At 42.5% G+C, this 11,806-nt stretch overlaps 1 protein-coding gene across 6 annotated transcripts; it reads right to left on the bottom strand.

Annotated features, from left to right (window-relative positions):
* Positions 1–3,541: 3,541 nt before the first annotated feature.
* TTC9C (tetratricopeptide repeat domain 9C) lies at positions 3,542–11,447 on the bottom strand. 6 transcript variants are annotated; one of them, XM_015079907.3, is made up of 4 exons: positions 11,305–11,447; positions 10,452–10,746; positions 7,332–7,514; positions 3,542–5,189 (listed from the first exon to the last, which is right to left on the bottom strand). In XM_015079907.3, the coding sequence occupies exons 2-4, from the start codon at positions 10,687–10,689 to the stop codon at positions 5,095–5,097; spliced, it is 516 nt and encodes a 171-aa protein (XP_014935393.1). In that variant the 5' UTR covers positions 10,690–10,746; positions 11,305–11,447; the 3' UTR covers positions 3,542–5,094. The 6 variants fall into 6 exon arrangements, with proteins under 6 accessions (XP_014935393.1, XP_014935392.1, XP_014935390.1 ...); XM_015079906.3 differs by having other exon boundaries at positions 11,222–11,370; XM_015079904.3 differs by lacking the exon at positions 11,305–11,447 and adding an exon at positions 10,881–11,065.
* Positions 11,448–11,806: the final 359 nt, after the last annotated feature.

The following is an 11,806-nucleotide window of genomic DNA, read 5'->3' on the forward strand; positions in this document are numbered from 1 at the left end:
TCACTTTCCTTGTGTTGGAATAACTTCTTAGTTTGTCTTCCAAGGGGCTAATTTTATTTGTGCAAATACATTCCTACCTCGGCTCCTTGTTGTAACAATGCAAGATCTACATGCACACCCCGTAAGTTACTCTAAGTGGAGCACCTTTTCCAAAGTCTTTCCTAGAACAATATCAAACCAAAATGCCTGAAAACAATGAGTTGCCTTTAAAAGGGTACATTTTATGGCACGTGAATTGTATAAAAATTATACATATATGATTATATATGGAGAGACATAGAGAAAAAAATCAGCTGTCTCAGAACATCATTTCCTAAAAGCAAGGCATAATATCTGTGTCTGCATGTGTATATAATGTACAGACCTTCTCCAGACAGTCTTGAGAACATAAACCATTGTTACTATCTCAGCCATGTGTTCTACCTAACTAAAAAAGGATCTGTTACTTGGTGAGATTCTCCTCAAGAGGGAGTATTTACTTTCGGTTCCCAGCATGAGATGCATTTTTCATTGGCGATGGCAATTAGGAATCTGCAAGATGTTCAAAGCAGCAGCCAACACAAAAGGCCACAGTTGTCTTTTGTCTCACTTTATCTGCTGGACGCCAGGAACAGTTTCTGCCGGTCTGTAGAGGTGGGACCAATAGAGAATTTTCTCATTTCCACTCCTCTCCATGGTCTCGACCATGGATTCAAGGAACCACAGGTGAGCTCATCTAACCTCTGGTCCAACAATGGATCCTCCTTTTGCCGGTTGTGACACCCCTGCTTGAAAAAGAACTCGGGGCACCTGTCTGGCTCAATCGGTAGAGCTTGTGACTCTTGATCTCCGGGTCGTGAGTTCAAGGCCCACCTTGGGTGTAGAGATTACTTAAATAACCTTTAAAAAGAACTTGCCATCCCCAAAGGAAACCGAGTCTATTATCGGACAGCCCTAGTTGTTGGATAACGCTGCTTCTACTGAGCCCAAATCAGCCTCATTTGAGGAGGGTATGGGCCAGGCTCCACCTATTAAAAGTTTCACCCTGAGGAGTTCTTTGTTTTTGAGCTATAAGCTGACTTAAGTTTTCAACCACCCTTTGCTCTCCAGCTTTAGAGATATATATTTCTAATTTAGGATTTCAATTCTTTTCTTGACTGGCAATTTTATAAGTGTATGGTTTCACTTGCCGTCTATTGCCTCTTCAATCACTGGACATTTTTGGCCAAGCTTAGCTTCACAAAAGTCACCATTTCAGTCCTTTGCATTGGATTTTGACTTTGTTTTTTTAATATTTTTATTTATTTTTGAGACAGAGAGAGACAGAGCATGAGCAGGGGAGGGGCAGAGAGAGAGGGAGACACAGAATCCGAAGCAGGCTCCAGGCTCTGAGCTGTCAGCACAGAACCCGACGCGGGGCTGGAACTCACAGACTGTGAGATCATGACCTGAGCTGAAGTCGGACGCTTAACCAACTGAGCCACCCAGGTGCCCCGACTTTGTTTTTAAGTAAACTCTATGCCCAATGTGGAGCTCAAACTCAACGCTGAGATCAAGAGTCACAGGCTCTACCGACCGAACCAGCCAAGTGCCCCTGGATTTCAATTTTAATTTCTCCAAAGCCAATGTTTCCAAAGATGATTTACCTGGTCATGTACTATTTTTACTGTAAAATAGATTTACTTTTGTGGGGTTTTTCTCCTTTGGCAAATGATAGCAAGTGTTCCTAAGTCCCCTCCCCAATTATTAGTAAGCAATTTCAGTGTGCATCTCTATAAGAACCCTTGGGAAAAAAAAAAGACCAAATACCATTAATCATATTCAACAAAACTGACAATAATTCTTTTTTTTTCCTCTCCCTGACAATAATTCTTTTCTTTCCCCCAGTAAGCTCTACGCCCAACATGGGGCTCAAACCCACAACCCTGAGATCTAGAGTCATACACTCCAACAACTGAGCCAGTCAGGCGCCCCATCTCATAAACTTTGTTTTGTTTTCAAACCGCAATCCAAAGTAGAGTCACATTTATTTGATGTCTCTTAAGCCTTTTTTTAAAAATTTATTTCAATATTCTTTTTAAAGGTTTTTCTTTTTTGTTTTTGTTTTTTTAAGTTTATTCAGTTTATTTTGAGAGGAAGAAAACGTGTGTGTGTGAGAGGGGCAGAGGAATGAGAGAATTCCAAGCAGGCTCCATAGTGCGGAGCCTGACTCAGGGCTCCAGCTCATGAACCATGAAATCATGACTTGAGCCAAAATCGACTTGGAGGCTTAACCAACTGAGCCACCCAGGCACCTAAGATTTTCATTTTTAAGTAATTTCTACACCTAACGTGGGGCTTGAACTCGCGACCCCAAGATCAAGAGTCACATGCCTTTCTGACTGAGCCAGCCAGATGCCCCTTAAGCCTTGTTTTGGTTTTTAATTTTAGAGAGAGTAAGTGCGCACAGGAGCGGTAGTGGGGGGAGAGGGACAGTGAGAGAGAGAATCTTTTTTTTTTTTTTTAAGTTTATTTATTTTGAGAGTGTAAGAACGTGCACATGAGCAGGGGAGGGGCAGAGAGAGTGGGAGAATCTCAAGCAGGCTCCATGCTGTTAGTGGCAGAGCCCTACATGGGACTCGATCCCAGAAACTGAGAATGACCTGAGCTGAAATCGAGAGTCCCACACTCAACCGGCTGAGCCACCCAGGCACCCCAGGAGTGAGAATCTTAAGCAGGCTCCATGCTTAGTACAGAGGCTGACATGGGGCTTGATCTCACGACCCTGGGATCATGAGCTGATACACAATCAAGAGTCAGACACTCAACCAGGTACCCCAAAGCCTCTTTTAATCTGTAAGTGCCTCTCTCCTTTTCCCTGTAATTTGTTTATTGAAGGAACTGGGTTACTTGTCTTCCCAGTTTCACAGTCTACAGTTTGCTGAGTAAACCCCCTTGGTATCATTAACATGTTCTCCAGTCCCAAGTTTTCTTTAAAAATATATATTTAAATAAAATACTGAAAACAATAGTATAGGTAGTATGTGGTTTTGGCAAAATTGTAAAGGTAGTGGGTAGGAGTTTGGGAGACACTGCTCTCAACTGTCCGTTATGTACCAAAGTATGGACCTTCACATCTACAATGCTTTCTCTTCAATCACACCCTGAAATTCTGCATGGAATCCATTAAGGACTGGTAAGGTGAGCACCCTCCTCCTCCAGAAACTTCTGAGTACTGACATTTAGTTGCCCTCTGGCTGTTTCCTTCAGGATGTGGGCTTGCCAGACCTCCTCCACACCCACATCTGGCTGCCTATCTTTGTCCACTTTCCTGTTCATTAACATCTCCATTGGAAGCTGGCCTTCAAAATGAAGAATGCAATGCAAGCCTGACCACTTTGTCTCTTAACAGTGCTAATAAAAGGATCAGTGCAATACATTCCTAAAATATGTTTTTATTTTGTTATTTTTTTCAGTTTTTAAATGCTTTTTTTTTTAATTGCAAGGGAGTAGGCTTAAACTCAGGAAATAAAATATAGGTCAGTCCATTATCTACATACAAATGAAGGAATACTGCCTGATCTAAAATACAATTTTTGAATTATCAGTTTTATTTTTTCCTCATTGATGCAGAAGATAGCTTAGTCTTTGGGGGAAAAAAAACAAAAAACAAAGAGAAGAAAATCAGCAAAACTTGCCCAAAGCAAACATGCAACCATGACATAATTTTGTCAACAACCTAGGCTTAGAAATGTAAGCAGCTTGGGAAAGGAATGAAATATTCTATTTTTGTTAGTTCTGTCCTTAGACTCACAAGATTATTTGGTAGAAAAGCTTTTTATTGTAAGTTGTATTATTTAAGGGGTATGGGAGACACAGCGGGGCCTGGCTCATTGGGAGGGGGCATTACTGATAAATGGAAAACTCATGCACACTTGGCAATACAGAGGACTTGGGATTGTTTTTATTGTTCTTTCTGAAATCTGTCCTTATGTAATGGCTAGTGACACATGCTTACTACCTCTACTCATAAAGGTAGAGGCAGTATACATTGTGAACATTATTCACAACAAGCGCACAAAATGGCAAAGGATCTCCTGGTTGATGGAACCTCCTACGGAGACATGACTGTACCAGGTCCACAGCCTGCACTGACAAAACTTCCAGAAAGTTCCATGGGGAGCTTAAGCACTAGGGAAGGAGGACTCTTCCTCATTTCCCTCCTCTGTAAGGAACTGAGCTTTTGCATAATACAAGGTGACGGGGAAAGAACAGACTGATGTTTTTATCCTGCTCTTTCATGGTATTGTTTCAAGAAGACACAGCAACCTGTCCACTCCGCCCCACCCTTTTTTTTAGAGAAATGAGCATACTATAGATATGCACCTGTTAAAAAAGAAAATGTTTACTTAGGTTTTGGGGGGTTTTTTGGCACGAGGCTGAAGAATTATTAAATACCTAAATGCTTGACTCAAGGTTTTAAGATAGAAGAGTTTAATGAAAAAAAAAAAATAAGCATATTGTATGAATGATCTGAGTATGAACAATACCAGGGACTAGAAATTATCACCAGAAAAAATAGGAACCAGATACTTTTGTGGGGGGGAGGTCTGAATGTACATAAGGAATTTGATTTAATCAAAATGGTTAATTTCAAGTCGTTTAAGTCATGTGGGTCCAACTTGTAATTGTCTATTTTCACAAAAAAATATATTTCCTGGGTTGTGGCCTATGTAACTTTGGCTTTGGGAAGCTGAGGAACCAAAGAAAAAACTTTGTGATCATGATTTCATCCTTATGAGCTTTTTCCTCTGTATATGGACACATCTAACAACATCTATTGTTAAAATCTATGCCATAGACAGGATTATTTCACATATAGCTGATTGTATTTCTCAAAGCAAACATCTCCAAGAATATCACGTATGGAAAGCTATACAAATACGTAGATGGACAGGCAAAAAAAAGACACAGCCTGCTTAAGTGCCAGAGAGTTTGTGCAGAGCTAGAAAGAAAACAGAAATCCACATGGGTTAGAGGTATGGGGTTAATTTCTCTTGCTGAGGCTCAGGTTTCCCCTCGATGGGTCTTTAATGGTTCACCTAAGTTCAAGTAGAGGAGCGTCTTTCTTCTTTGTTAACCAAACATGCCCAGGTACAGCTGCTTCTCCTTCTGATGGTAGCTACTGAGTTCCGACTGAGTTAGCTGGAGGTACCGCCGGACATTGGCGTCTTAGAATAGGGCAAAGGAGGCAATTAGAGACACAGTTAGAACATGATCACACCTTGTGGTAGGAAAGGATTGTTCACACACTTCTTTCCCCGCCACAACTTCTGACTTTTATAGAGTCAGATATTTTTTAGGCGTGGATAAAAATAATAAACAAGTTCCTTTAAAACGTTCACAACAAACATACTGATTATGAATACTTAGGGAAAATACCAAGTTACTGTCACTGGTTTAAGCAAGTTAGAATTTTTACCCCCCACTTTAGGGATGAGGTTATTTTACAAAAATAGATCAGAGATAACCGCAAAGGACATTCCAAATAAACGATAAAAACCAGCACTATTATTTTGAATCAAGACTCCAATCTTTCAAAGGACTTCCTATAGAAAGTGGGTTTGAGGAGAACCAGATTTCTGAATCTGGAATCATTTGAGCTTACTTATTACTGATTCTGTAAGTATCAGAATAAATATATTCTCTGGGAAAATAAGTTTGTTCCTATCTATAAAACATGCAGAGTATTTTTTACTCTCCAAAGTCCGGGAATCTTCCTGTGAAGAAATACACATAAGCATGGGTATATGACTTTAAATGCTATTTTGGCCCTTCTTCGATGTGACCTCTTCTCTATCTTTAGTTGCGGGGTTTGTTCTGCCAGGCCTCAGGTTGATTTCTGGGGTATTAAGGATGATTTGATAGTTCTCTAGCTGCATTCGTGGGACGAGGCGAGCCTAGGGTCGTCCTACCCTGCTGCCATCTCCCCAACCCCAACATACTTCTGATTTTAAAAATCTTTCTAAGATCTGAATAGATCACAACTATTCTTTGCAACAGTCAATCTCATTCATTAATACCACTTTGAATTAAAAAAAAAAAAATCTCTGTCCAGGGAGAAAAATCTCTGTACAGTCAGGGCTGGCTGGTTCTTAATCTGATAATGAAAAAGAGCTTGAAGAAACAGTTATTGTTACAGCAGAGCCTCTAAAATACTCTACATGGGTGCAGTTCATCTATGTACTTGAAGGTAAGAGACACGAACAAATGCCTCATGTTTTATGTCTTTATTAATTCACAGTGGCTTTCCCATTCATTTGTTTCATTTTGATTTTAAAGCCTTTAAAGGTTTTATTTTTAAGTAATCTCTACACCCACCATGGGGGCTCGAAACCCACATCCCTGAGATCAAGAGTCACCTGCTCCACCGACTGAGCTAGCCAGGTGTCTCCCCCTCCCCCAATCATTTAGAGACTTTTTGCTGCATCGTTACCCTGGGGGACCCTCTACCTCTAGCATCTAGTAGCCACTCTGAGCCAGAATGCAAAACGGGAGATAATTTTCAGTGCTGAACCACCAACACAGGAGTGAGTCTGTTATCCACTTCGCAGTATCTCTGCCTTGGAAACAAGTACCAAGTCTCAAATTCTCTCTAGGTAGGCCTGCCCCTTTTCTGGGTCATACCTGGGCTTAGCGGAGCTAAAAGAATAAAATCATAGCTAAAGCAAAGGCCAGACGCAGCTGGGGAACTGGCAGAAAGGAGGATCAGCAAGTATATTGATTGGAATACAGATCCTAGTTCAGTTACAATCTCGGAACAGAAACTTGAAAAACAATGCTTTACGATCTCTTTCACCGGGGGAAGGAAGGGAGATGGTGTGTATGCCTGTTGAAGCATAATACTTCTGGAGGGTGTATAATATTGCTTTCTTGTGGAGGCAAGAATACAGGAATAGAAGAAGGCCAGTTTCTCAAACACCTCTTCAGACTTTTTGAATTTTGAACTATATGAATATATTATTACCTAATCGAAAAAATTTCAAGGGGCGCCTGGGTGGCTCAGTCAGTTAAGCACCCGGCTCTTGATTTTGGCTCAGGTCATCATCTCACAGTTCATGAGATCGAGCCCTGCATCGAGCTCTGCGCTAACAGCGTGGAGCCCGCTTGGGATTCTCCTTCTCCTTCCCCCTCTCTCTGCCCTGTACCCTGTTCGTGTGCATGCATGTGCTTGCTCGCTCTCTCGCAAAATAAATAAACTTTTTAAAAATTCAGTAAATTGAAAAAAGTAAAATAAATCCCCCCTTCCACCGATACCACCTCAGCAAGACAATTTCCTTTGTCCTTACCACTTCGGTCCCCTTCTCTCTCACCTTTTGGCTGCCTATTGACGGCAGCCAGGAGGTAGTGCTGAGCCTGGTCATAGTCCTGCAGATGAAAAAAGGCCACTCCAGCCCGATACAAGGCCTTGGCATTATCAGGCTGTCGTTCCAGGACTTTCTGACTGTATTCTTTCACTCGTTCGTAGTTTACTGGCTCCATCTGAAGGAGACAGGCTAACAGGCCAAATGAAAAGAAGACAGAAGAGCAAAGAGGGACTTATTACATGAAGTTCTAGTGGCCAACTCAAGGCTGCATCAAACAGAGGACAATACCAACAACATTCACTCACCCAACTAATACATCCAAAGGTCTACCATGTGCCAGACTTTCTTCTAGGCACTGGGGATGCAACAGTGAACAAAAGCTTTACATGCCTTCTAATCAACTTTAATATCTACTGAACGCTTATTATGTGCCTACTGGTGGGTTAGGCCCAGCTATAAAACTGACAGGAACATACTTTAAAATTTATTTAAAATTCTTCTTCTCTGTTTCTCTTCTACCCAAGGCTCTCCATCTTGAGCCCTCCATCTAACCACAATTATCACACTGCAGCTTTACAAACAACAATGGCTGCCATCAATTGTGTAAGGAAATAGCAGCACGGTGCTTTGTGCTTTATCTCATTTAATCTTCTCATCCACGCTACGAAATTGGTTAAGTGTTACTATCTCCATTTAGTGGACAAAGAAATTAAGGCTCAGAGACGTAAAGGAACTTGTCGAAGATCCTACAGCTTCTGGGTGGAATAAGAAATTTGAACCAAGGACTCTCTAATTCCCAAATCGTCATTTTAAAAAAATTTTTTTAAATGTTTTTATTTATTTTTGAGACAGAGAGACAGAACATGAGCAGGGGAGGGGCAGAGAGAGAGGGAGACACAGAATCTGAAGCAGGCTCCAGGCTCTGAGCTGTCAGCACAGAGCCTAACGCAGGGCGCGAACCCACAGACTGCAAGATGATGACCTGAGCCGAAGTCACACGCCCAACCGACTGAGCCACCTAGGCGTCCCCATCATTAAAAATGATGATATATTACTTCACTATTCCTTTGGATTACATAATGGGACTTTGAAATCCAAATCTGTTTAGGAGACAATGCTCAGCCTTTCTATAATTAAGAAGGGAAACGTGCTCCCTATTTCATGACTGTAGGAATTAAACATAGTATTATTTAATCATGGTGCTAAGAAAGGAGAATCAGGGCTTCCGAGGACATTAAAGGGCCTGGGCTTATGCCTGCATCCCTTCTACAACATCCCCACCAAGTGGTCATATGGTTTATACTCAACTAACCCATTACTGTAGCTTCATTCATTATCTGACAACTGGTTCTGCAGCACCGACCACAGGCTAGGGAGAGCTAGGAGCAATGGGTAAGAGGAACAAGACAGACTTCTTGATGAGTAAACACCACTCGAATCCGAGTCCCCAAGTAGAAGGAGTACACAATAAACAAATGGATTTTCTAAATTGCTTTGAAAAAAAAAAAAAACCCAAAAAACAAAAAAACAGACCTGTATTGGGATGAAATGAATGAAGCCAGAGTCACGCTTGATTACAGAAGCCTCTCAAAGAAAGTGACTTTTGACCCAAGATCTGAATGACAAGGGTCATTCAAGGGATGGGGCATTCTAGCTGAGAAAGAAGAAATTCTATAAAGCTGGAAGGTAGAAATGTGTTTTGCAAATTCCGTGTATTGGAGGAGCCAGACCATGTCAGGCCCTGAAGGTGAGGGTCAGAGTTTGGGTTTTTTCCCTAAGTCTAATGAAATGCCATTGGAGGATTTTCGGCAGCGAGCCGATCTCATTACCTTATCGGTAAAATGGGGATAATCACAAATATCTTGTAGAATTTGAAGATGAGAGATACTGTACATAAACTGCCCCACGTGTTACAGGCACTCAATAAGTGAAAATGGCTAATCCAGTAAGTTCTTTATGGAGCATCTCCCAAGCACTCCCAAGTGGACGCTCTGTGGATGGCTAAGCCATAGGCTTTGACTTCAGGTCCACCTGGAGAGTGAAGACACTGGCTGATCACTCTCTTTAAAAGGGAACATTCCCATGCCTGTGGCACTCACCGTGCCCATCCGCTTTATTCCTTTCCACAGCACTCGCCATCTTCCGATATAATATGTATGTTACCTTTGTTAATTGTCCATCTCCCTTACTTGAATATATGTTCCAAGAGAGCAGCACTCTTTACCTTATTATACTCCTATATCCTTAGTACCCAATAAGTAATTGAACTTAATGAATTGAAACATTAGCTACCATAATTACTATTGTTACCTGAATCTGAGAGTAGCACTGGACTCACACTGTAAAAAAGCTAGATTTTCACCAAACCATAGCGGAAAACTACTGTAGTAAAAAAAAAAAAAAAAAAAAAATCACTTTTAAACAACCATTACGAAGTATAAAAACTAACCCTAATAATTTCCATAGCCTCAGCTGGGGTCATTAGAATGCTTTAATATACTCCAAAATAATTTAATTAGCTCCATGATTATTTTGCCTGCCATAGAACAGACCTATACGAAGTCTCCTTTCTTTTAGTAGATCAATCCTAGTGATACAGATTCTGGCATCCATCTCTTCACCCAAGTTCATATGGAGATGGGAGATCCTAGTTATCCAAGAACTGATTTAAAGGAAGGAGAAAAACGAAGAAAAGCTGTCCAAACATCTAATAATGTCTCACACCACCCGCTGGAGCAAATGCCTTCTTTCCTCTATTATAAATATTAAAGAAACAATGCCCTAGACATAAGTTCAGTGTTTTTTCTAGAGCGTGCAAAATTCCCTAAACCTATCAGCATCACCTGGAAATTTGTTAGAAATGCAAATCGGTAGTGCCTCTCCCACTCAGCTCCATTGAATCAGAATCTCTAGGGGTGGGGCTGAGTTAACCAACTCTCCAGGTTAAGTTTGAGAAGCATGGCTCTATAGAAACTCATTTAGAGGCCCATAGATTGGAAATGTATTTCAATTCATGGCAGAATAAGTACATGACAGCAGAAAAGCACACCCGTGCTTTTCCCTAATGTTCACAGATTTTCATGTGCCTGCCCTGATACTCTACCCACCCTTCAGCCCTGTTCTTACCAGCTAGATTGTTGTAGCAGTCTGTCTGGGTGGTGTGCAGTATGTTCTCTTGTTCAGGTGTGAGGGCCGGGCCCTGAGGTCCTAGATTAGGTATCGGGGAGGGCAGACTTGGATCCAGACCCCGCAGCTGAAGCAGAGCTCGATGGTACCTACTTACTGCATCTCGGTACTTCCCTTCTCGGTAACGTTGGTTCCCTTTCTCCTTGTACAGTTGAGCCTCCTGCAGGCGCTTCTCCATAACTCTTTGTCGCCCAGAGCTCTTGTGGAATTGGGACGCGAAAGAGCAATTGAAGCTCTGGAGATGGGAGCAAAACAACTGATTTAGATAGCCGATTTAAGAAGGCAGGAAATTAGCCTTCTCCAGGACGCCCCCCGGGAATGAGTTTTACTTGTCTCTTCTCTGTAGTAATTTTCAATCTTTAAACGTACAGGACTAATCAGGGAGAGGATGTGGGAACAGCAAAGCCAGAGATTAAGTGATTTCATAAAGAGGAGACTCCGGGGTGAAGACACCCTCCCGAAAGAGGAAGGGCCGGACTAAGGAACTGTGGCAGGCGTGGGAATGCCGGCGGAATTTGCTTCCTCCTTTCTCTTGGACACACCTTCTTGACCCGGAAGTGGAAGGGAATAGGCGGGGACAACTGCTAAAAGAGGTCTATGGGGCTTGCCACTACTCCTGGTCTTTTTTTGCGCGTATTAAATAAGCATTTGTTTATGTCGGTATCAGAAGCTGGGGACCGAGCTGAATGTGGTTTGTGCAACCAACGCACAGGCTTAAGCTGGCGCGGCCGCAGAGCAGCTCAGTTACAAGCCCACCAAGCTCCGCGGCCAACTCCTCGCCCTCTGCAAATACCCAAGCACGGAAGTCTCCCCCTCGGCTTCGGTTTACGGGCGGAAGCACTTAGACGACCGGGACCGACGTCTCGGCAGTTTGATATCTGAAGGGTCGCGCGCAATGCGCCACACCGTCCAATCAAAAGCGGCCCCGGAAAAATAATCCCGCAGAAGCGACCCCGCCTCTACAGCCCCCTGCAGATCAACCCGGGGCGGGGGGGGGGGGGGACGGCGGGGAAATCTCCCGTCAGCTTCGCCAATTGGAAGAATCCGGCCGATCACGGATGACCAATCAGAATTGCAGATGACGATTCAAGTTGGCCAATAAGAAAGCTAAAAGGCGAGGTCCGGGCGTCTGTTGCTGGGTAGATAAGTTAAAGGATTCAGAGAAGAGGGCCGGGGTGGGGGGGAGGGTGTCACTGTATTCCTTAGTTTGAGGAAGCCCTTTGTTTACTAAACAGACAATTGCTAGGCGGCTTTCAAGTCGCTACAGTATCCCTCCTGGGCGCTTTTTTTTTTTT

The sequence above is a fragment of the Acinonyx jubatus genome, chromosome D1, assembly GCF_027475565.1.
Source record: "Acinonyx jubatus isolate Ajub_Pintada_27869175 chromosome D1, VMU_Ajub_asm_v1.0, whole genome shotgun sequence".
Taxonomy (NCBI): Eukaryota; Metazoa; Chordata; class Mammalia; order Carnivora; family Felidae; genus Acinonyx; species Acinonyx jubatus.

What these genes read in the sequence shown, in the direction of transcription:
- TTC9C (XM_015079904.3), bottom strand. Translation starts at nt 10,937, where the DNA reads ATGAAATCACTTAATCTCTGGCTTTGCTGTTCCCACATCCTCTCCCTG. An exon ending in CTGCTACAACAATCTAGCTG is followed by an intron (nt 7,515 to 10,451) that starts GTAAGAACAGGG and finishes TTGGCCTGTTAG; the next exon opens with CCTGTCTCCTTCAGATGGAG. An exon ending in CGTCAATAGGCAGCCAAAAG is followed by an intron (nt 5,190 to 7,331) that starts GTGAGAGAGAAG and finishes CCCTATTCTAAG; the next exon opens with ACGCCAATGTCCGGCGGTAC.